This window comes from Aotus nancymaae, unplaced genomic scaffold (assembly GCF_030222135.1).
Source record: "Aotus nancymaae isolate 86718 unplaced genomic scaffold, 86718_ANA_hifiasm-v0.15.2.pri h1tg000016l, whole genome shotgun sequence".
Lineage (NCBI taxonomy): Eukaryota > Metazoa > Chordata > Mammalia > Primates > Aotidae > Aotus > Aotus nancymaae.
The window spans coordinates 70763686-70789562 of record NW_026988428.1 but is presented as its reverse complement, the minus strand read 5'-3'; the positions used below and the strand labels follow the sequence as shown (position 1 = coordinate 70789562).

The 25877-nt window shown below is 45.3% G+C and overlaps 1 protein-coding gene across 5 annotated transcripts in view; it reads right to left on the bottom strand.

Moving 5' to 3' along the window:
- The window catches only part of CACNA2D4 (calcium voltage-gated channel auxiliary subunit alpha2delta 4), a 130084-nt gene that overhangs the window by 55864 nt on the left and 48343 nt on the right, over nt 1–25877 (bottom strand). For all 5 annotated transcript variants that reach the window (XM_021667814.2, XM_021667813.2, XM_021667815.2 and 2 more), the window contains exons 19-23: nt 9170–9231; nt 7608–7675; nt 5255–5300; nt 5083–5180; nt 3043–3136 (exon numbers count right to left, since the gene is read on the bottom strand). In XM_021667814.2, coding sequence (XP_021523489.2) covers nt 3043–3136; nt 5083–5180; nt 5255–5300; nt 7608–7675; nt 9170–9231 — 368 coding nt within the window. The remainder of the gene's footprint in view (nt 1–3042; nt 3137–5082; nt 5181–5254; nt 5301–7607; nt 7676–9169; nt 9232–25877) is intronic.

Genomic DNA, 25877 nt, shown 5'->3' with positions numbered 1-25877 from the left:
CTTGCTTGTGTTTTTATATCTGCCATAGAAACATATTTTTCTTTCTTTTTTTTTTTTTAAGATGAGGTCTTGCTTTGTTGCCCAGGCAGGAGTGTGGTGTGATGTGACCATGCCTCATTGCAGCCTCCAACTCCTGGGCTCAAGCGATCCTCTCACCTCAGCCTCCTGAGTAGATGGGACTATGGGTGTGCACCACCACAGCTGGCTAAGTTATTATTATTATTTTAGAGACGGGTCTTGCCATTTTTCCCAGGCTGTTCATGAACTTTTGGACTCAAGCGATCCTCTCACCTCAGCCTCCTGAGTAACTGGGACTACAGGCACAAGCCCCTACACCCGACCACAGAAACATTTTTAATGTTGTTAAATTTATCCATCATTCCTTTATTGCTTCTGAATTTTGAGTCATTGTTGGGAAAGGTTTCCCCACTCCTAGATTTTAGAGCAATTGGCTCATGTTTTCTTTAGTATTTATATGGTTTCATTTTTTACATTCGAATCTCTGAGTCATTTGGACTTCGTCCAGGTGTATGGTGTGAGAAAAGAACACAATTTTATCATTCTCCATATGGCTTTTAAACCAGTTATTTAAAAATCCATCTTTCCTTCATTGATTTGACAGGATGCCTCTGTCATAGACTAAATTTTCACATGCATTTAGATGAGTTTCCGGATTTCCTTTTCTGTTCCCGTGGTCTGCCTGCCTTTTCATGTGCCAATATCACACTTTATAAATCTCAGAGGCTTTGTTATGTGTTTTAATACCTTGGTAGGCCCAACCTCCTCCCTTCATTGTTTTTTTTTTTTTTAAAGAGATTTCCTGGTTATTCTTGCTTGTTCTTCCAAATAAGCTTGATAATCAGTTTACCTAGATGCAGAAAAAAACTGATGGTGTTTTCATTGTGGTTGCATTCAACTTATACATTAACCTAGGGAGGATTAATATCTTCATGATGTTGAAGTCTCCTATCCAAAAACATTGTCTCTCCATGTGTTCCAGTCTACTTTTGTGCTTTCAGGAGTGTTTCATAATTTTCTTTATATAGATCTTTGAACAGTTCTTATAGTTTGTGTCATAGGTTCTTGTAGTCTTATAACTTTACCATGTATTATTTCTTGCCTTTTAAAATAAGCTTTCTCATATATTCTATTTTTTTGTGTGTAAAGGCTATTAATTTTTGAATGTTTATATTATAACCTGCTACTTTACTAAATTCTCTTATTGGGTATAGTAATTTTCTTATTAATTATTCTGGTGGGTTTCCAGATATATAATTATGTGATCCTTAAACAGATAATTTTATTTCTTTCTTTCCAATTCTGATTGCCTCTGCATGCTTTCTCTTGTCTAATTCCTTCTGACCTTATTAAATAGCAGTGGAGAGGTAGGCATGCTTGTCTTGTTCTTTAGTGAGAGAGCCTCTAGTCCCAGTAAGATGTTGGCTTTCATGCTTAGGGTCAATTTTAATTTTACTGATTGGCTTTAACAAACAAGAATGGTATGGCTGGGTTTGGTGGCTTATTCCTGTAATCCCAGCACTTTGGGAGGCTCAGGTGGGAGGGCTGCTTGAGGCCAGCAGTTCAAGACCAACCTGAGCAACATAGCAAGACCCTGCTCTCTACAAAATTTCTAAAAAATGAATGAATATTAATATTTGTTTAATGCTTTTCTACATCTATGGAGATGGTTACGTATTTTTTCTCCTTAACTGTATGCAATTTTATATTAACATCCTAGGAAGTCTTTTCTGATGCATGCTCTGGTTAAGAATATTTCCTTCTCAATATTTCTCCACATGAAAATCATCTGTGACTAATCTCTGAGCTTAGAAAGATGAAGATGGTGCCCCTCTCCAAACCTAGTGCTCCAGCCCTCTGTAGAAGGCACAATAATGAAGGGTTTAAGATCTAGGCAAGGGACTGAGGCTGCCTGCTGTTGATTCCAGCTCTGCCACTTTCGAGGCATGTGACCTCAGGCAAGTTGCTTGATCTCACTACGCTTCGGTTTCCTCATCTGTACGATGGCAGTAATGAGAGCTCCTGTGTGAGAGAAGTGTGGTGAGGATCAGTGGGTTATATACACTGAGCACTCAGAACAATGCCTGATCCACTCGATTCTTTTTCTTTCTTTAATTTTGTATAGGTCATATATTCCTATGGTTCAAAATTACATCAAAATGTTAGAGTGAAAAGTGTCACTTCCATCACTGTTTCAGTTACCCACTTTCTAACCAGAAACAGCCAATGACAACTGTTTCCTGAGTAGCCTTGCGTAGACAGTATATAGATCATAGATGTTATGTATGTAATCCACACAAATGCTATGGCACCTCCCTTTTTACAGAAAGGGTAGCACACTCTACTATGTAGAATGGTAGCATTCCACATCTTGCTTTTTTCAATAGGAGACTGTCCCTATAAAATTCTGTAGGTGTTTTTTTTTATTAAGATAACACTAAAAAACTTTCCATTTTTATTGTCTAGTATCTAATTACCTGCTTAAATTTATTGACTGTCTGGGGAGGTTTGACATCTTCACAATGTTGAATCTTCCTATTCAGGGGCAAGGTATGGCCCATGGCGACCTTAACCTCATTAATACCTTACCCTGCCCCCAACACTCACGTGCACACACACGTCCTACACTCACACACCACTCACCTTTCTATCAGGCCACTGAACAATAGTACCAGGAAAAGACCAGCAAAGGGAGCGAGGATTTCTAAGGGGCTGGGAAAATCGAGGTCAAGTTCATTGGTGCTGTGACCTTACCTGCTGGAAACCTATTTGAGCTGCTCTCACCAGGCCACTTTGGTCAATGGGCTCTCATGGCTGGAGGTCAACCCACAGAAAGGGGCTCTTGGAATGGGACTATACTTGGGTGGGGATTTAGTCCTGTGCCCAGGGGACCTGCACTTGATCTTAGGCCACAGGACGTGGTCCTCTCCTGAACCACCAGCCAGGTGGTGAGAGGGGCCCTGACTCAGGCAAGGGAATTCTGGGGGCTGGTTGGGGCCTGGGAACCAGGGAACCTGGACCTACTCGGAGATGTTGAGGGCCAGCGCTGTCCAGTAGGCTTCCATGGGAGCTGTCACCACCGCATCGAACAGCACCTCCCGGACCAGTTCCTCGTCACCTGGGTGCAAAACATCAGGGTACCAGGCCACATGCTTCCTGCATGCTATGAACACAACTCACCCACCTTAAGTTCAGGGAAGAAGATGTGCTTCATGAATGTGTCTGTGGGACATGTAAAACTATCTCTGTGAGCTTGAGGGAGCCACCTCACCTCTGTCTGTCTTCACTTTTTTAACTCCAAAAAATATGTGAGTACAACAGCTTGATATTTGAGGCTCTTTCGAATTGTAACATCTGACGAGCTTCAGAGACCCTCAGTGACCTCAGGTTTGATCTTCCCAGTCTCCCTCATCTCAACCCCTCTCCCTCTGCTCCTTAATCATCCATATACCTTGGCCTTTGGTTAGTTCTGTGAATTTTTTTTGTTTTTGAGATGGAGTTTCATTCTGTCACCCAGGCTGGAGTACAGTGGATGATCTCAGTTCACTGCAACCTCTGCCTCCCAGGTTCAAGCAATTCTCCTGCCTCAGCCTCCCAAGTAGCTAAGACCACATGTGCACACCACCATGCCTGGCTAATTTTTGCATTTTTGTAGAGATGGGGTTTCACTGTGTTGGCCAGGCTGATCCAGAACTCCTGAACTCAAGTGATGTGCTCATTTTGGCCTCCCAAAGTGCTGGGATTACAGGCGTGAACAACTGCACCTGGCCAGTGAATTTGACCTTGCCAAGCTCCTTGTCGCCTCAGAGCCTCCACACAGGCTGTTTCCTTGGTCTGAATGTTCTTTTCCCAGTTGTTGCATGGGGCTCTTTATTTTTCCTCTCTCTTTAAAAAATTTATCTGTCTTTCTTGGGGTAAAAGTCACATAAAATGACTGACCAATTTAAAATATGTGATCCAGTCAGTGACATTTAGTACATTCACAATGTTGTATAACTACTACCTCTATTCAGTTCCAAAATATTTTTGTCACTCCCAAAGGAGATCCTCCTCACCTTGGTCAGGAGGTGTCACAAAAGAGGCCAGGTGACTTAGCAGGATCTCCTTTAAAGCAGACCCATTTCTCTCCCCTATAGCATCCTGTTCATGGCACTTATCACAATTTATAACAACCTATATCTATATATGTAGGCTTCTTTGCTTATCTTCTGGCTTCTCCACTAGACTGTAAGCTCCATGAGAGCAAGGGCCTAGTCTGGGTTATCTCTGTAGCTCCAATGCCTATCCCAGGGTCTGACACAGGGTACAAGCTCAGTACAGATTTGTGGATTAAATGAATGAATAAGTAAATAAGTGCCCTGTTGGTCTAGCATGGGAGGTAGTCTTCTTATGGTGGTGACAATTATGTGACAGGATGACCTGCTCCTTCTTCCAAAGAGGAAGGAAGACGAGCAAGCTGAGGATGTGGCCTAATGAGCTCACCATTCACATTAGTGCAGGTGAGAAGGCCATGGGACTATGGAGCAGAAGCTGAAGTGTCAATATTGCAAGACAGGGAGCATCTGGGGCTTCTATACATGGAAGAGGTGAGCAAGGTTAGCCTGAGGAACCAGCTTAGAAAACACTGACCACAGGCTTCGAGTCATCTCGCCAAATGCTCCCCTTGTGGAGATGAAGACTTCTGGTGGAAAGTGGCAGCCCTTTGCCCAGAGGTCCACTTCTAGATAGTGGTACGGAGAAAGCTGACAGACTCTTAATGGTACTCTCTTCTGACCCTTAACAGAGCTTGGTGGATAGAGGCTGAAAAAGATCCCAGTCCCTGACCTGGGGATGAACACATGTCACCACAGTTCCAAGTGTGCTTAAATATCAGCTCAGCCCTGTGGTAAGGCTGGCTATGCCTCTTCTTTTTTTGGGATTCTCCCTGTTCTATCTAAGCCATCCATGTGCTCCTGGGATAGGGCTGGGCAGCAGCCTCCCCCTGCCCTCCCATCTCTCCTGGCAAAATCCTGAGCTGCAGGACCCCAGAGGAAAAGCTCGCCTCAGTGGACAGCCAGCACTCACACTCCAGGTCTGGATCCTCCCTTGTGAGGAAGCGGACCATGGCCTCTAGTTGGCTGAGCTTCCGGTGATCCGGGTCAATATCCGTGATGCAGTAGATCCTGGAACCCAGGACAATCAGCGTTATCGCAAAACATTCCACCTGTCTCCCTCCCATTTTCTACTCCTCACTTACCAGTCACTGGCCAGGGCCAGGTCCGGGTGAAGCAAGTCATGCAGTCCTGTAACCAGAGTCCACATGCAGGGTGACACACCCCCACTGCCATGAGGGTGTGTGCCCCAATTGTAGAAGCAGCCACCCAGTGAGTTTCTGGAGGGAGGGACTGGGGTCTGTTCTTTCTTGCTCTTAGCTCAGAGCAGATTAACCAACAGAACATGGCTAACTCTGCACAGGTGCTGCCTCCTGAAATGCTTTCTTCTCATTGCTTCATGTTCAAATCTTACTTCCTCTTCAAGGTTCAGGGCAAATGCCATGCCTTCAATGAGCTGCCCAGCCAGTGGGAGCATCTTCTCCTCCTGCAGCCCTCATGCCCCTCCTCCCTGTCCAGGTTGGATCTGGGTTATTACAGGCATGTAATAACCTTGTGTTTCTGCCAGACGGCAGCTCCCTGCAGAAACTGTATCCTGTTCCTACTAGCATCTCCCTCAAAGGGAGCTGATACTTTGAAATCAGTGATTTTGGCTTCATTGGCTTCAACCCCAGGATGGGCCCTGTGTGTTTTGTGGGCTCTCACCTAGCACAGAGCCAGCCTGATCCCATGCTCAGTACATGCTATTGACTGAATGAATGATGAGCTAATGCTCTGTGGCACCTACTCAGAGCTGAGAAACGGGCAGGTGCTCCACTGAGGGTAAGTCCAAGGAGGGGATGATGGAAAGGCCAGTGGGGCATCTGTGGAGCCTTATGAGGGCTACTGCTCTGATGTAGACACAGGACAAGCAGCTGGAAGGGGAGCTCCCTTGACCACAGAGGCCCAGGCAACTCCGGGATTCCAAGCCCTGACTACTGGTCTGTCTCACTAACAGGAGTGGGTAAAGGACAGCACCCTCTGTCTCCTGGAGGAGTTTGCCCTGGGAATATCTGGGCAGAGGAAGAAATGTGTAGGAAGAAGGAAGAAGGCACAGTGGAGGCTTAGGGGATGACGAGAGACAGAGGAGAGTACCCCAGCACTAGGATCTGTGCTGTGGAAGGGCAGACACAGCTTCCAGGTGAGCACATAGCTAGCGCCTGACTCAGCCTAGGTGTGAGAGAGGTGCTCTACCAGGGACAGCTCCCAGACAGGTGATAGCTAAGCTGGGGCCTGAGAGTGGGTCAAAGTACACTGGGATAGGAAGGCACTCCAGGGCAGAGCAAAGCAGCCAGGAGGAGCAGGCCCATCAGCAGTGATGTGGGCAGACTTGGCATTTCTAGGAAGATCCCTCTGGCTGAAGCTCAGGGAAGAAAGGAGTCAGGGAGACTGGTTGGAGGCTACCATAGTTGTCCAGGAGAGAGGTGACAATGACCAGGATGGTGGCAGAAAGTCAGGGTGATGAGATGCACTTAGCAGATAGCAGAGGGTAGTATGTGGGTGCTAAACAGAAAGTGACCACCTCTTCCAGGGGCTTCCTGAGATACTCATGACCTCTGAGATAGGTTTTGGTCTCCTAAGGTGCTTAGGCCACAGTAAGTCACAGGCAGGAGGGATGGGGTGAGTGGGGCTCTTCTCTCTCGGCCTCCACTGCTGTTCTCTGCCATCTCATGCTGGTTCACATCCCATAAGCTCTGGGTATTTGCTGAATTGTGTTCCCCAAAAGATATGTTGAAGACCTGACCTGTGAATGTGACCTTGTTTGGAAACAGGGTCTTGGTAGAAGTAATCAAATTAAGGTGAGATCACGAGGGTAGGCCCTGATCCCGTATAAGTGGTGTCCTTATAAGAAGAGATAACAGAGGCAGTGAGAGGCAGCTGAGGGGAGAAGGCCACGGGACCAGTGAGCAGAGACTGAAGTGTTACAGCTGCAAGACAAGGAGCACCTGAAGCTCCTAGACCTGGAAGAGGCAAGTGAGGATTTCCCTAGAGGCTTTGTGGGCAGCACGGCCTTTCCAACACCTGACTTGGGACTTCCAGCCTCCAGAACCATGAAAGAATGCGTGTCTGCTATTTTAAGATACCATGTTAGCGGAACTTCATGCTGGGAGCCTTAGCAAATGAATATCAGCTTCCTTTCTCTTCCTGGCCTCCTTTCTCATCCCCTCTGCTGTCACCTGGCAGGGAAATTTCAGCTTTGAGCTTTGTTTAAAAAGCATACTGCCTTGATGGTCCTCCCACTCCAGCAAGGCCTCCTGGACCCTGGCAGTGTGGTTGGCAGGACTCAGGCTCTGCTGGTTTGATGACTGACCCACAGATCCTGGCACGCCCTGGGTGTCAGGGACACACACACCCCTCTCCACCTGGCAGTGTTCTTCTGAGAGGCTGCTCTGGAACCTGGGAGCAAGGAGGCTGTCACATTTCCACTTAACTGTCCCTCAGCCCCTGGCGCCAACCCACCTTCTTCCACAGACGTGTTCCCCAGAAGGATGTATTCTCCGTGGCCCCGGGAGAGCACCACCCCTAAACTGTGGGGAGAGAAGAGAAGACACTCAGCGCCAGCAGATACCTGCCCATCCCCGGGCCTCGCCCTTGCCCTCACCAACACTAGGTGTACAGGCTTTTTGTACCCATGACGAGTGGTGCACTCCTTACGCCCCCTTCTTTGCCTCTGGTCTCACAGCTGTCCCCTCCAGAACGGAGGAGTGCTTCTATTTTCCCAGCAGCCTTCCTTCCTGAGCAAGACCCTGGCCTTTCTGTAGACCAAGAGCTCTCTGAGCTCCCATTTTCATCAAGGCACAACCTGAACCTCACAGGGACCCCCTGAAATGTAGAACGGTCTCTCTGTTTCACAGGGGGTCCCACAAACAGGAGCTCCCTTTCCCATCTGGTGAGTCCTGCTGTGCCTTCCTCTCCTTGACTGAACGTTGGTTTTGAGCCTTGGCTGAATATCTGACTTTCTTGGGGAGTTTTAAAAGATGCGAGTGCATGGGCTCTACCCCAAGAAATTCTAATTAAATTGGTCTGGCCAGCTGGGCAACATAGCGAGGCTCCATCTCTAAAAAATTTTTTCAAATCAAAAAATTAGTGAGGTGTGGTGGCACACTCCTAGACCCAGCTACTTGAGAGGCTGAGGTGGGAGGATTGTTTAAGCCTGGGAGGTGGAGGCTGTAGTAAGCTGTGTTTGTGCCACTGCACTCCAGCCTGGGAGACAGGGTGAGACCCTGTCTCAAAAAAAAAAAAAAAAATTGGTTTTGGATGAAGCCTGGATAGTGGCAACTTGACATAATTCCTCAGGTATTCTAATGAGCAGTCAGGGCCAGGAACCAGGGCTTTATGGAGAAATGAGATGATTCAGAGGTAACGGTCATTTGTTTCTTAGTCTGCCTAATACCTAGAGTCAAACATTTCTACAGTTGCATGGAACCTGAGACCTTCCAATCTGATCCTCTCACTGCTTTAGGGTCTTAAGTGGAAGATGTCACTTAATCGTCACAACACCACCAAGAAGCAGCTGTTACTGTTACCCCATTTTACAGATAAAGATCTAAGGCACAGAGAAGTTAAGTGAAGCTCGAAGTTCTGTTAACAGAGTTGTAGGAGGCAGAGGTGATGCATCAGGAAAGCAGGGAGCGCTGGACAGCAGAGCCTCTTCTCAGAGACAGGGCTAACTGCCCCTGGGGAAACGGCCTGTTAAGGCAGCTTGGCTGATGGATGCTGATGAACAGTGAAATAACCACGGCATCTGGAGGGGCTTGCCTGGGGCCCAGAGGAGCACGGCACAGACAACACACTTGTCCCAGGTTACACAGCCTGTAAGTGGTAGAGCTGGGCTTCACGTCCAGGCAGTTTTGCTCCAGAACCTGCATTTTAGGTTACACCGGCAAAGCTGGTCTACACCTCAAGTTTCCTGAATGCTGATCTGGGCCTTTTGCTATTACCACAAAATTGCCAACTAAATATGAGTTGTTGGTATTTGTGTTCAATCCCCACCCGCTGAAAATAAAGCCTGGGTCCCTCACCTGAAAGGGGTGTCGCTGATATCCGTGAAGAAGTAGTCATTGGTCAGGAAAAGAACTCGCTTCTGAAAGAGTAGACAAGGAAAGCGTGCTCATGGAGAGAAGAGTGGCCTCCAGACCCCACCTCCTCCCTAGGGCTCTTGGGGTCTTCATCGCTTCCACAGTGCCCCCTCCCAGCTTCTTGCCTCCTCCCTCACCACTACGCACCTCATCCTGGTGACACCCATAGGCAGATCCGCTTGAGGTCCAGCAAACTGCAGCCCTTTGGGGTGTGGCCTGGATTTCAGGATCAAGGTCTAAACCTGCACTGCTCATCACAGTAGTCCCTAGCCGCGTGCAGCATTGAGCACTTGGAACTTGGGTGTGGCCAAGGAACTGAAGTTTCAGATTTTAGTTAACATAAATTTAAACTCAGCTAGCAAATGTGGCTAGTGGCTATACTGGGCAGTGCCAATGTAGACCTTGGCTCTAGGGTTCCTACAGGGTTGAGGTTGGGGCTGAATGTGTGCTAAGAACTTCTGGAGCCTGTGTATACATACACAATCCGCTTAAACCTCTCTGCCCTCAAAGACACCCAGGGAGAAGGGGCGCACCATTCTCCCTCACTGCCACCCCTGCCTGGGCCTTGGCACCCTCTCACAACTTCCCTTTCCTTTCAGAGCTGCCGTCTTTCAGCCTTGGTTTCCTTTGTATAAACTAGGGCATCAGGTAGTACAGGTGGCTAAGGGCATGGCTGGGCTTAGATGAACCACGACTGAAACCCAGCTCAGCCACTTTTGACTTGTGTGCTCTCGAGCAAGTTACTTCACTTCTCTAAGCCTCTGTGTTCGCATTTGCAAATCAGGATGACCCTGGCCTCTCTTGCACGAGGCTGCTGTGAGGGTGCATTCGGGGTGCTGAGGTTCTGTTGATTGTCCTGTCTGTCACACAAGTTCATGTCACTGGGAAAGCCACATTTTGCAGTTGGTCCAGGACTTGTTCTTATTGCCTTCACTTCTTTTTGACTTTCCTTCTTTGATTTTGGAAATTGAAAGAGTTGTCAGAAGAGACACAGGGGGAGACGATGGCAACAAAAGCCTTGCTTTCTCTAGGAAACAGGCTTTATGCCAAACCAGAATGCACCGTTCTCAAAACGGGACCCATCCCCTGGCAATGCCCTCCCACTCCCCTGTGCAGTCAGATCCTCCCCATAGCTTCTCTCCATTGCAGTGGTCAGGGATGGCCTGGAAGATGTCTTGGGGGAGTCAGGTGCCTTGTGCTCCAAGGAGGGGCTGGCTCGAGTGACAGAAGCGGAGATCATCTTTTTATTTTAGTTTTTAATTGAAGAAAAGGGTGGAATGCACAGATCTTACATGTATTACCTAATCAGCTTTGATACATGTATCTAGCCATGTGACTACCACCCAGTCAAGACACAGAACGTCCTCTCTGATCTCTCTGCCTGCCGCTTCTGGTCTGTCCCATCCCATTCCTTCACAGGCAAACTCTGTTCTGGATTCTGTCCCCGTAGACTGGTTTTGCCTGTTCTTATAGTATGACACAGACAAAAAATTGTGCCTGGCTTCTTTTGCTCAAAATAATGTTTTCAACATCCATCTATGTTGCTGTGTGTTCAGCATTTTGTTGCTTTCTGCTGCTGAGTAGTACCCCAGTGTGTGCACGCAGCCCGGTATGCTGCTCTGCTCACCGACTGATGGATATTTTGATATATTTCGGTTGTTCCTACTTTGGGGCTACAATGAATAAAGCTACCATAAATATTCCGGAACATGTGTTTTCATTTCTCTTGGTAAAAATCTAGAAATGGAATCTGGATCACATGGTAAATGTATATTTACCTTTATAAGAAAACTGTCAATTTCCCAAAGGTGTTTTGCCATTTTATACCCCTGTTAGCAATGTCTGAGAGTTCCAATTTCTCCACATCACTGACAGTATTTGGTGTTACCAGTCTTTTAAATTTTAGCTATTATAGAGAAGGTAACTGGAATCTCGCAGGGTTGTTTTGTGTGTGTGTGTGTGTGTGTGTGTTTTAACGGTCTCTCTGTCACTCAGGCTGGAGTGCAGTGGCGCAAGCTTGTCTCACTGCAGCTCTGCCTCCTGGGTTCAAGCAATTCTCATGCCTTAGACCCTGAGTAGCTGGGACCACGGCCTAGCTAATTTTTGTATTTTTAGTAGAGACAGGGTTTCCTTATGTTGGCCAGGCTGGTCTCGAACTCCTGGCCTCAAGCTATCTGCCCACCTTGGCCTCCCAAAGTATTGGGATTAGAGGCATGAGCCACCATGCCCAGTTAAACCTCGTAGTTCTGATTTGCATTTCTCCGATGACTAATAATGTTGCGCATCTTTGCATAGCTTCCCTTATGAAGCGTCTGCTCAGTACTCCGAGCATTTTTTAACTGGGTTTTAGAGTTTTTGTTATTGCTTTGTAGGCGTTCTTTACGTAGTTTGGATACAAATCTGTCTGCTTTTTCATTTTCTTACTGGTGCCTGTTGATGAGCAGAACTTTTACTTTTGATGCAGTCTTGTTTATCAAATTTTATTTTATGTTAAGTGCTTTCTGTTTTTGTCTAGGAAATCTTCATATATCCTCAGGTTGAGAAGATTTTCTCTAATTTTTTCTTGTAAAAGCTTTACAGTTTTAGCTTTTACATTGAGGGTTACGATTCATCAAATCAGTTTTTGTATGTGGTGTGAGCAATGGTTCAGTGTTTCCCTCCCCCATACATTTATTCAGTTGTTCTGGGACCATCTGTTGAAAAGATTGCCTTTCTCCAATGATTGGCAGAGGTGTCTTGATTGAAAAATCAATTGATAATATATGTGTGGGTTATATCTGGGTTCTCTATTCAGGTCACTGACCCATTTGTCTATTCTTTGGTCAATACCACCCTGCTTGGTTACTGTAACCCTATAGCAAGTTTTGAAATCAGATACTGTGAATTGTCCAGATTTTTCTATTTCAAGATAATTTTGCCTATTCTAGGTCCTCTGCATTTTCACATGAATTTTAGAACCAGCTTGCCTGTTTCTAGAAGTCTGTTAAAATTTTGATTCGGATTGTGTTGAATCTATAGATCAATCTGGGGAGAATGAACGTGTTAACAATACTGATCTTAATCTATAAACATAGTTCTGTCTTTCTATATTTATTTTTTTCTTTGATATTCTTTCAGCAATGTTTTGTAGTTTTCAGAGAGGTCATGTATACCTTTGTTAAATTTATTCCTAAGTATTTTATGTTATTTGATGCTATTGTCATTGGAACGCTAAAATATTTCATTTTCTTTTTTTCCTTTCATTTTTAAAGAAAGAGACTTTTTGTTAGCATTGTTATAGGGAATGCATTACGCGAGCTGGTCCTGTGTACAACCCCCCAAGCCGCAGCAGACACATCAGTAGAGAGCAACGCATATGTTGTACACACCACAGAAACAGGATCACCCTGAATGTCAACAGAAGACTCAAAATCACTTTACAAAAAAAATTAAAATAACACCCATTTTCATATTTTAAAAAGTGCCAGCCCTTGTGTAGCAGAGCATTGAAAACGCCTGAGGACACCCCACCAAGTGCCTTCGCTGGAACGTGGCTGCCAGCTGTGTGTGGCCAGGCCCATCCTGTCCAAAGATAAATGTTTGGAGTGCTTCAATTCATCTTTAAAAGGCGGTCAGGCCTGTTTATCTCTGGAGTTCTTCTGTCTTAGGTTTCCCCTCTCTACTGTTTGTAATTTCACAAGCATGTCAGCCTATGATGAGCCGGACTTCATGCGTCCTAAGCATGAAGGCCAGAGACTTTCCCTTTGTAAGGCTTAAATCTGAGTGGAGTAAAGAATGAAGAAACCAAACACTGGAAAATTTAAAGTTGAAGGACAATGGAGCCAGTGCCAATTTAGGGAAGTACTCCCACGCTCCCTTAGAGTTCTACTTTGGTAAATATTAATGTTTAACCAGTTAGCAAAATATTTAACCCAGTTGCAAAATTAACACCGTCATTTCAATAGCTACTGTGCTGTGTATACTGAATGCTGCAAGATGAACATCACATTTGATGAAGCACATTTGAGAAATGTTTGTCGGAAAGTGTGCCTCCGCCTCAGGATCCTAAGCCCAGGAAATGAACAGAGACTCCTGCAGCTCTGCGCCTGCTGCCGTGCGGGTGGCTCCTCTTCCTGCCGGTAAGGTGGGCGATGAGGACGAGGAGGAACAGCCCCAAAAGGTTGCCGCCAACGGTGATGGGGATCAGCATGTTAATCTCATCCAGCAGACGCTCCTCCACAGATCCTAACTGGTTGCCTTCCGCCTTGAAAGCCTGACCTCATGCTTCGAATATGTTCACTTAAAACACCTTCCTCCGGGCGCGGTGGCTCAAGCCTGTAATCCCAGCACTTTGGGAGGCCGAGGCGGGTGGATCACGAGGTCAAGAGATCGAGACCATCCTGGTCAACATGGTGAAACCCCGTCTCTACTAATACAAAAAATTAGCTGGGCATGGTGGCGCGTGCCTGTAATCCCAGCTACTCAGGAGGCTGAGGCAGGAGAATTGCCTGAACCCAGGAGGCGGAGGTTGCGGTGAGCCGAGATCGCGCCATTGCACTCCAGCCTGGGTAACAAGAGCGAAACTCCGTCTCAAAAAAAAAAAAAAAAAAAAAAAAAAAAAACACCTTCCTGCCGCGCACACGCTCTGGCCTTGCACTTGCAGGAATTGCTGAAGGCAGCCTGCAGTGCTCGCAGGGAGTAAAAGTAGGTCCCAGCAATCCCATTACCGGGTATATATCCTAAGGATTATCAATCATTCTATTATAAAGACACATGCACCTGTATGTTCATTGTGGCACTGTTTACAATAGCTAATTCCTGGAACCAACCCAAATGCCCATCAATGATAGACTGGACAAGGAAAATGTGACACATATACACCATGGAAAACTATGCAGTCATAGAAAATGATGAGTTCGAGTCCTTTGAAGGGACATGGATGAAACTGGAAACTATCATTCTCAGCAAACTGACACAAAAACAGAAAATCAAACACTGCATGTTCTCACTCATAGGCGGGTGTTGAACTATGAGAACACATGGATACAGGGAGGGGGGCATCACACACTGGGGTCTGTTGGGGGGAATAGGAGAGGGATAGCTGGGGGTAGGGAGGTTGGGGAAGGATAACATGGGAGAAATGCCAGATATAGGTGCCGGGGGTGGGGGGGAGATGGAGGCCGCAAACCACATTGCCATGTATGTACCTATGCAACAATCCTGCATGATCTGCACATGTACCCCAGAACCTAAAGTACAATAAAATATATATATATAATAAAAAATAAAAATAAGTGAGGTCCCTGGCGTCAGGAAGAGTCGTATCCAACTGGATTCCTCATAGGAAAATCCGGCTAGAACCTGCATTTGTCCCGAACTGGAAGCCCAGGACCGTGCTGCCCTCGCTGCGCGGCTGCTCGGTCGCCAGGTGGCGCCGCAGCTCCCGCTGGCTGAGGTCTTGCTCAGGTTGACGTGGAACAGTCTTGTCACCGTTGTGTTGTCCTCACTCGGTGAGGTGCAGTCACAGCTCCAGGCTGACCGGCAGGCAGGTCCCGTGGGTGCCGCTTACAGAGTGGGGGAGGGGCTCTCGGCGCCGCAGTGGGGACGGCGCGTTTTGCTCTCCGCGGCCTCTCCCTTGCTGAAGCTGCTGTTGGAAAGCTAGGCCTGGATGGGGCATCGCGGAGCCTGATGGTCTGCTGTTCCTGCGGGTCTCGGTGCCTTGATGTCAGGTATCAATTCCACAGTCTTGACTTCCTTGGAGCTTGCACTGGGGAAAATGTGTGTATTTGACAAGCCGTGAACAAAACTCATGAGTCAGAGGCTGTCACGTCTTGCATTTCTTGAGAAATGGAAGGTCAGTGTCTGTCCTCCAAAAGCAATCACGAGCCTGGGGTGGGAAGTGTTCTCTTTACCACCAGAGCCGTCAAAGTTCACGTTCTTAGCACCACTCCTAGAGTCACAGTTCATCGAGAAGGCAGTGGAGAAGCTGGCCATTGGACAGGTTGTCCTGTTGCCCTTTTCACCACATCCACTCGGATGAACCACGTGAGCAGCAGCAGCATCAGGGGCAGCTAGGGACTCCACGGGGCGAGGCAGCCAGAGCAGCGTGGGGAACCAAGGCGCAGGGAGGCAGTGGCGGGCACTGGCCGGAGGGCCGGCCTGAGGGATGGTGGCCTTCTCAGACCAAAAATATTTTATATTCTGTTTGCTGTTTACATATGCAAAGAAAATTAATTTTTATAAATTGTGTTCTGTGAACTTGCTAAACTTACCTATTAGTTCTAGTGTTTTGTTTTGTAGATTCTTGGGATGTTCTATGGAAACAATAATTTTGTCCATGAACGAAGGCGGTTTTACTTCTTTCTTCCTTGTCTTTGTGCCTTTTATTTTGCTTTCTTGCCTTACTGCAGTGGCTGGGACCTCCAGTGAAAGGCTGAATGGAAGTGATGAGAAGTCCTCCTTGCTTTTTCTCAATTATAGGATGAGAGTGTTCAATATTCTACCATTAAAAGTTAGCTGCAAGGTTTTCAGAGATGCCTTTCATCAGAGGGAAGAAGTTTCTTTCTGTTCTTAGTTAAATTTTGTCAAATGATCTTTTAGCACCTATTGAGATAACCCTCTGTCTTTTCTTTTTTATTCTGTTAATGTAATAAATTGCACTGATTGATTAATTTTTTCAATGTTAAATTAACTTTAAATTTTTGAGATAACTCCGCTATGTGCTATTGTTGACACATGTTTTACACTTACATGCATTACAAACCTACGATGCAACATTAAAATTTTTGCTTTAAATAATCAGTTGTCTTTTTGAGAAATTAAGAGAGTAAATAAAAGATAGTTTTGTATTGACCCACGTCATTTATCATTTCCAGTATGGTCGATTCTCTCCTGTAGACCCCAGTTCCAGTTGATGTCACTTTACTTCAGCCTGAAGAATTTTCTTGAGCATTTGTGTTGCAGGTCTGATAGTAATGAAACCTCTGTTTTCTTCTATCTTAAAATGTCTTTTTTGTTGTTGTTGGTTTTTGGAGACATATTCTCACTCTGTTGCCCAAGCTGGAGTGCCATGATCATGGCTCACTGCAGCCTCAACCTCCTGGGCTCAAATGATTCTCCTGCCTCAGCTTCCTGAGTGACTGGGACTACAAGTGCATGCCACCACACCAGGGTATTTTTTTTGGTATTTTTTTTGTATAGATGGGGTCCCCCTGTGTTGTCCAGGCTGGTCACGAACTCCTGGGCTCAAGTGATCCTCCTGCCTTGGCCTCCCAAACTGCTGGGATTACAGGTATGAGTCACTGCACCTGGCCTGAAGATGTCTTTATTGAAGACATTATTCTTATTTTTGAAGGACATTTTCTGTTTCTACCGACATTTGAGTTGACAGTTTTTTTCTCCTCTCGACACTTTAACAATCTTGTTTTGTTGCTTCTGATAAAAAGTCAGCCGTCTTATTGTTTCCCTCTATGTAATGCATCTTTTTTCCCATAGCTTTTTTGGAGATTGTCTCTTACCTTTGAATTTTAGTAGCTGGACTATGAAGTACCCAGGTGTGTTCTCTTTGCCTTTTTATTCTGTTTGGGGTTTGCCGAGATTCTTGGATCTGTAGATTGCTATTTTACATCAAATTCAGGACATTTTTGACAAGTAGTTTTTCAAATACTCTTTTTTGCTTCAGTCTTTCTCCTTTCCTTCTAGGGCTCCAAGAACATGTAATTAGACCACTTGATACTATCTCACAGTTTGCTAACGTTCTGTTTCTTTCTCTTTTTCTCCATTTCCCCCATTTTTTAAAATTGGATACTTTCTATTGATCTATCTTTAAGTTCACCGTCTCTTTTTTCTACAATCTGTAAGCCCATCCAGTAAAACTTTTGTTTCAGATATGGTACTTTTTGGTTTGAAAGTTTTCATTTGGAAGCATAAGCAACAAATGCAAAAATAAAAAGTGACTAGAAAGCTTCTGCATAGCAAAGGACAAAGCCAATAAAATAAAATAAAATGGCAACCTATGGATTGGGAGAGAATATTTGCACATTTTATAAGGGACATGAAAATCTTATAAAATATATGGTTTGCAAGTATTTTATAATATCCAAAATATATAAGGAACTCACACAACTCAACAGCAAAAAAAACCCCATCACACATCCAAATAATCTGATTTAAATATGGACCTGAATAGAGATTTCTCAAAAGAAGACATAAAATGACCAACAGGTATATGGAAAAGCTGCTCAACATCATTGATATCAGAGATGATCAATGCAACCCCAAACCACAGTGAGACACCACTTCACACCTCTTAGGATGACTTCTACCAAAAAGGTAAGAAATAAGTGTATGCAAGGGTGTGAAGAAGGGGAACATTTGCACACTGTTGATGGGAATGTAGGTTGGTGCAACCACTGTGGAATACAACATGGAGGCGCCTAAAGAAATGAAAAGTAGAACTGTCATATAACCCAGGAGTCTCGGTTCTAGGTATATACCCAAGGGAAAGGACATCACCACCTCATAAAGATATTTGCACTTCCATGTTCATTGCACCATTGATAGCCAAGATATTGAAACAATGGAGAAGTATCTGTCGTTTCTGCTGATGGATGTATAAAGAAGTTGTGGTGCATATAAATACAAATGAATGTTATTCAGCCTTAACAAAGAAGGAGATTCTGCCATTTGCTACAACATAGATGGACCTAAAGGACAATATGCTAAGTGAAATTAACCAGCCACAGAAAAAAATGCTGTGTGATCTCAATTATATGTGGAACCTAAAATAAAAATGAAATACGTAGAAACAGAGAAAAATGGTGGTTACTAGTGGCAGTGGAAGGCACAGTGTGGGGGTAGGGAATGGGAAAATGTTGGTCAAAAGGTACAAAGTTGCAGTTATCTAGGATGACTAAGACTAGAGCTCCAATGAGGACTAGAGTTCATCGTATTGTACTGTATACTGGAAACTGGCCAAGTGCATAGAGTTTAGGCGTCCTTACCACACACAGGTTACAGCAACAGTAACTACATGAGATGACAGGTATGCTAATTTGCTTGACTGTAGTCATCTCTCCACTAGTATGTGTATATCAAGATAAGCACAGTTGGCCCTCCATATCCCCAGGTTCCACATCCTTGCATTCAATCAACTGTGGATGGAAAAATATTCCAGAAAAAAGGATAGTTGCATCTGTACTGAACATGTACAGACTTTTCTTGTCATTATTCCTTAAACAATACAGTATAACAGCTAACTACATAGCATTTACATTGTATTAGGTATTATTCTAAGTAATCTGGAGATAATTTAATGTATTAGGGAGGACTGTGTACATTACACATAAATCTATACCATTTAGTAGAAGGGACTGGAGCACCCATGGAGTTTGCTATCTGTGGGGTGTCCTGATCCAATCCCCCATGGATGCTGAGGGATGACTGCACATTGTGCTGTGCACCTTAAATATATACAATTGAAAAACAGGCCTAAAGTAAGAAAAAATTCCTGTTTGGTTCTTATAATGATTTTGTACTGTGTCAAATTAGCTATGCTGGAACTACACTTCCAGACTCAACGCCCTGTGTGGTTCCAAGTCAGGGTCGGCCAAAGAGAAGTGTCCGTGAGATTTGCAGACGAAAGTGCAGTGGCAGCCATTTTACACACTGAGCTCCGCACAGAATACCAGGCTCTGCCATTCTTTGCTGTAACCTATTGCTGTGCCTTCTTGGCATGGGACCGCAGCCAGATTCAAAGCTTCCCCACTGCTGCAGCTCTCCTCCTTCAGTTTCCCTGGAACCCAGCCTGGTGAGGATGCAGCTCCTCGTAGAGGGCACTGGCTCCGTCTACAGGTCATCAGCCATCCTTATGGGTAGAGCTGGTGAGTGACAGATGTGGGTTTCAGTTTGTTTTCACGGATTCCTGTTTTTCCTCATGAGTTCCAGTTAGTTCTTGCTTTCTCCCACATCTCATCCAGCTTTCCTTCCCAACTGCTGGCCCTGCTGACCTACAATGGCTTCAAGCTCACCACTGGATGCAGACACCAGCTTTCTGTAGATTTCATCACCAGCTCCCACAATTTCAGAAGGTCTAATCCCTAGAATAAAATCCTGCAGTCATATCACTCGTAGGGGTTCTGTTCTTTGATCAAGCCCTAACCATTTCTCAGCTGAGATTCTCCATCTAGTCCCTCATTATGAACATCTTTCCCTTTAATTCCTTGTGCAGAGTTATAATTCTAACGGCTGGGTCATAACAGTTTTTATTTTATACTGGATATTTGAGGGGTAGGCCATAGATACTCTGTCTTCCTTTGAAGAGTGTTTCTATTTTAAGCAGTAGTTGAATGATTGGCTGATAAGAAGTGAGCGGGTGGAGGCCCGGATTCACATTTTGTTCGGGTGGGTCTGTCTTAGCATTGTATTTAGGCCTAGGGTGAATCTCTTCATCTTGGGACAGTCTTCACTCCTAAAGTGTAGTTTTTCTGTGCTTTCAAAGGAAATTCCGAGGTGTTTACGAAGCCCTCCATCTCCATGTGACTCACACTCCAAACTGTCCCTACTACACGTGCAAGGGCTGAGATCCTGTGTTGAGATCCTGCTCTGAAATCTTGCCTTCGGCTTTCCAGTGTCATATTCCACTGGGGCACTTCGAGGCTCCACTGTGTCTGCAGGGTTCAGGAATCAGCCAGGAATTTGCGGGGAGTTTGTATACAGATTTGGGGTCTAATCTCTCTGTGGGTCCCTGCTTCTGGGCTATCCCTCCTCATTTCCAGACACTCTGGAAACCCAAATTCTGTTCTCTGACACTTCACGGTGACAACTGCAGCCTTCTGCTTGAAGTCTAGCTGTTCTGCTCCAGACAGCCTGGGGGAGTGCCCTTTGGGAAAAAGCCAGCCAAACTTGCATCACACCCAGTGCAGTTCTCTTGATTCAAGTGTTGTTGCTGCCTGCTTTTGGTCACTTTCAAGTGCCTTTCCATTTTTGTTTTTTGTATTTTGTTCGGAGTTTATAATTGTTATCTGCTGGAGGGTGGGTCTAGTCAAGCTACGCCTTACTGAAATGAACTTCGAGATCATCTCTTAAGGCTGAAGTAAAAGGCGGAGAGAAGGGGTATGGGGGAGCAGGAGGGGGCCTGTGACTTCTGTTAACAGAGAGAGTGAGAGAGGTCTGGAAGATGAGGTTGGGAGTAAAGAGGTATCAGAGCAATCTGGTCCTTTAATAGACTGCCTCCTTCTGCTGGACAAAAATGTGAGGGGGAGAGAGAGAGAAAGAGAGAGAGACTGTAAGAGCATGTCACAGAGCACTCTAGCCCTGTGTTCCTGAAATCCAGGGCTCAGGGATTCAAGGGCACTGGAGGAACATGAGGCAAAGCTGCTCTGCTTGCCAGCCACTGGTGTGTGTGTACATGTGTATGCCACTGGTGAGTGTGTACACGTGTGTGCCGATGGTGTGTACATGTACATGTGTGTCGCTGGTGTGTGTACACATGTGTTGGTGGTGTGTGCATGTGTACACATGTGTGCTGCTGGTATCTGTGTGTACACGTGTACAGCTGGTGTGTGTGTACACGTGGGTGTCGCTGGTGTGTGCTGCTTGTATGTGTGTACATGTGTGTGCAACTGGCATGTGTGTACACTACACGTGTGCCACTGGTGTGTGTGTGTACAGCTGGTGTGTGTGCGTGTACATGCATTCACCCCAGTCAGTGCAGTTAATTTGGAAGGACCCAAAGGTTAGGAAGGAACACTGTCTCCCCTCTCCCTCCTCCATTGCTAATTATTGTATGAAATGATCAAAAACATGAAAATGACAGAAGAGTTCTAGGTTAGACTCCAGGATGCTTTGCTCTTCTGGTTTCTTCTTTTAAACTTGTGTCTGAGGATGTCTGGCCAGCATGCTGCTGATGGGTTAGAAATTGTGGCACCCAAGAGAGATCCAAGATGGCTGATCACTAGCAGCTCAGGCTTGTAGTTCCCAGTGAAAGCGCAGAGAACGAGAGGATGCCACACTTTCAGACGAATATTTATTGCTCACGGACCAGGAGATTCCCAGCAGAGGAGCCCCACAGGTCGCCAGGGCGACTCTTGTGGCCGGCGCGGCGGTTTTGATGGTGTCTTAGATCGCCAGTTTTTGGTGCAGAGTCCGGAGATTCCCAGGCAGAAAAGTACCATCAATCTTAACACCGCTGTTTTGGCCGGCGCAGTGGATTGCTCAGATTTCAGCGCTGGGAATCAACAAGTTGGATGTCTGCTCAGAGACCTAGTTAGAAAGTTGGTAATTACAAAGACAACAGACGGATAAATATATAACGAAGAGAAGAAATCAGCGTAAAAAGGCAGAGAATACTCAAAATCAGAATGCCTCTCCCTCTACAGGGGATCGCAATTCCTCATCAGTAACGGAACAAGGCTTAATAGATTACGAGTGTGTTCCAATAACAAAAGCAGGCTTCAAAACGTGGGTGATAAGAAACTTCTGTGAATTAAAAGAACTTGTTCTAACCCAATGCAAAGAAACTAAGAACCTTGAAAAAAGGTTTGATGAAATGTTAACGAGAATGGACAATTTAGAGAGGAATATAAGTGAATTGATGGAGCTGAAAAAAACACGAGAACTTTGCGAAGCATCCACAAGTTTAAACAGTCGAATTGATCAAGTAGAAGAAAGGATATCAGAAGTCGAGAACCAGCTCAGTGAAATGAAATGAGAGGACAAGATTGGAGAAAAAAGGGTGAAAAGGAATGAGCAAAGTCTCCAGGAAATATGGGACTATGTGAAAAGACCTAATTTACATTTGATAGGTGTACCTGAATGCAACGAAGAGAATGAATCCAAGTTGGAAAATACTCTTCAGGATATCATTCAGGAAAACTTTCCCAACCTGGCAAGGCAGGGTAATAATATTCAACTCCAGGTAATACAGAGAACACCACAAAGATATTCTTCAAGAAGACCAACCCAAGGCACATAATTGCCAGATTTATTAGGGTTGAAATGAAGGAGAAAATACTAAGGTAGCCAGAGAGAAAAGTCAGGTTACCCATAAAGGGAAACCTATCAGACTTACAGCAGATCTCTCAGCAGAAACCCTACAAGCCAGAAAAGAGTGGGGACCAATATTTAACATCCTTAAAGAAAAGAACTTTCAACCCAGAATTTCCTATCCAGCCAAACTAAGCTTTATAATCGAAGGAAAAATTAAATCCTTTGCGAACAAACAAGTACTTAGAGAGTTCACCACCACCAGGCCTGCTTTACAAGAGCTTCTGAAAGAAGCACTATACATATAAAGGAGCAACCGATATCAGCCTTTCCAAAAATATATCAAAAAGAAAAGAGCATTAACACAACGAAAAATTTACACTAACTAATGGGCAAAACAGCCAGCTAGCATCAAATGCCAGTATTAAAGTTATATATATTCTAATCAGATAAAAAGCCAAAACCCATCGGTATGCTGCATCCAGACCCATCTCACATGCAACGATACACAAAGACTCAAAACAAAGAGAAGGAGGAAGATTTATCAACCAATCAGAGAGTAAAAACAAACAAATAAATAAAAAGCAGGAGATGCAATTCTCGCCTCTGATAAAGTAGACTTTAAAGCAACAAAGAGCAAAAGAGGCAAAGAAGGACATTACATAATGGCAAAAGTATCAATGTAACAAGAAGAGCTAACGATTTTATAGATCAACGAGACAGAAAATTAACAAGGACATCCAGGACTTGAACTCAGACCCAGAACAAGTAAACTTAATAAACATTTATAGAACTCTCCACTTCAAATACACAAAACATACATTACCACCTCACACCTATTCCATAAGTGACTACATGGTTGGAAGTGAATCACTCCTCAGTAATCGCATGGCATTTCATAGGTTTAAATGAAATATTGGTTGGCTGCTCGTTTGTTATTTTCTTCCCTTATTCCTTCCTGTTTACATCAAGTATAATTATTGGTATAAAAGAGGTTTTCGATACCCACTACTAAAATGTATTCTAGCCTGGGCAAGAAAGCAATACTCCCATTCTCTCTCTCTTTTCTCTTCCTTTTTCCTACTCTTCTTTATTCTTTTTCTTTCTTTCTCTCTTTCTTTCTTTCAAAAAAAAAAAAAAGAAAGAAATTGTGGCACCCGTTACTGGTCTGCAATTTGGGACAGAAAGCCTGCCATCGAAGTGTCAAATGGGAGGCCTGCCGGCCAAAGCTGGGCTTCTTACAAGTTTAACATCCTCGATGTTGGCCCAGGTTGTATTTTTAACATTTTTGGAATTAGTTGCACACGTCTTAGACATGGGTCTCAGCTGTCTCCTGCAGATGGTGTGTTTTCTCTCCAGTTTGCCACACTTCCCAGAGCCCCCTGCACAGAGACCTGTCTGCAGCTCTCATTAGTACTTCTTAACAAATAAATACAAGTTTGGCTCCATAGGTTTCTGGGTTTGTGAGTCCTGCCCTAAATCATGCTGGCGGATCTGTGGAAAATAAGGATACCTGTAAAGTCCCCTGGAGAAAACAACAGAACAGGAGGTCATGTGCCGGAAGGATGGCTTGAACAGTAACAGATATTCCCACAGGACTTCAAGAAAGCTCTCCTCGGCCTAGACCTGGACCTGGAGAGACAGGTCGACTGAGAAACAAGCTCATAAGTTGAGATGCTCCACTGAGCTGAGAGGAAGGGCTGGGATAGATGGGCAGGCAGGCTGGCCGACCATGGGGCAGTTGGCTGGCTCTGTGAGAGCTGTGTCAGGGAGATGGAGCCCTTGGCAGTGAAGAAAATGCAGCTGTGTCAGGGAGGAGTGGCAGCCCTGGACATCAGAGCAGTGAGAGCCAGACACCGCCCCCGTGGCCCCACACCAGCAAGACGCCCTGCACGAGGTGTTGGCTGCCGGGCCCCCTGGGTCAGGGTGAAGAGATGAAAGATGAAGGAGGGCTGAGTCGTGACAGAATGCGGCGGAGGGAAAGGAGTAGGCAGCCAGTGTTCGAGGTGGAATAGAAATGCTGTGCTGAAGAGAATTCCGGGAAACCTTTAAGGCTGGAGAGTTGAGAATTCAGGGCCAGTTCTACAGAAAGGCCTTCTAGGGCAGTGGTTAGGAATGGGAGATCTAGGAGCAGATACACATGGGCTTTGCAGTTGATCATCTGGGTGAGCCTGGGCAAGTTTTTAACCTCTCTGAATATCCTCATCCGTAAAATGGGGATAGGATAGGCCCACCCTGACATTGTGAGTGTTCAACGAGTGAATACTTGAAAGTGCCCAGCCCAGTTTCTTATAAATGTGAGTTGCCATCATTATTATAAACTGTACTAATAGTAGTAAGACATGAATACATAAGTGCTATGGAACGTCCATTATGGTCATGATCATCATTATCCTCATTGAATGTTCTTTATGTTGAAGCACCCGTATGTCAGGAAGCCTTTGTGAAATTGCAAATATATAACCCAGATGGTTTATTAGTAGCAATGAACAAACTTCGAAGGGATGGACAGCATTTTCAGAAGTTCAGTCTGCTGCATCTGGTTAGGACTCTGCCTCAGTGGCTTTGAGAAGCATAAAGGCTGCACAGGATCCCTGGGCACTCGGGGAGAGGCTAGAAGAGAACCACACCCAGTGCGTGTGTCAGTCCGTATTAGATACAGTATAGCCACACTCAGATCTACCTTTAAGCCGTCATGTGCCATCAGCATACTAAATTTTTCACTGTAGCTTCAGTGATGTGGCAGTGCTGGGCTAGGTAAGAGCTGGCCTGTGCATGTGAGCAGGAATCTGGTTGGGATGAAGGTGAAGGCCCTATGGAAGAAGCCTCTGTTCTTTTGGATCAGGAGAAGGTACAGCTGCCGGTGGCAGTCTGACCTCACTCTAGTGCCCAGTCTGCCTGAAGGAGGCCTTTCTCAGCCCAGAGCTTGCAAAAAGCCAGGCAGATGCCACTAAAATCACACACTTGTCCCAGTGAAAATCAGTCATGGCCTTTCTTGTCTCTCCCTGTGCTTTCTTGTTTGGCTTTCATGGAGGTCTGTGTTGTGGAAGAACTTGGGTCTAATTGCTGCAGGCAGATGCCTGTGTTCTTTTAGCTGAGGCAGATGGGCAAGGGAGGAGGAGGTGGGGGTGGCTGTGAGGGAGGAGGTGACATTTGTAAATATGTCAAGGGACAATGCAGAATCAGTAGACACACTGGAACCTTTGAAGTGAGAAGATGAAATGATCTTTTATAAATGTTGCATGGGTCTATATAGTTAGTAATGGGGTTAGGGAGGGGATTGATTCCTAATTATCTAGGGTTACAGTGGGTGAAAATCAGCTATAGGGAATAGCGAATATTTTCAGTCTCTTCCCAGATAACATTTCACAAGAGCTGCTTACCATTTACAAAAGTAGCTGTCACTTTTCCCCTTTTCATTATAAACAACAAAAGGGCTAGTAGCAGGCAGCAGAAGGAAAGAAGAGCTGTAAATGCCTCGGCTAACCTTCTGCCCAGCTCAGTGGTCTCCCAAAAGCCAAGCTTTGCAGGAGCAATCCTGTCATTCGGCGGCCAGGTGTTATACTCCCTAATCAAGCCCTGTAAGTGCAGCAAGCCCTCAACTCTTCAGCTCTAATTAGGACAAGTCCAGGTCCCTTGTCACTACCCCATGCCCAGTGAATGAAGATGCCTTCCTAGGCCACATCCT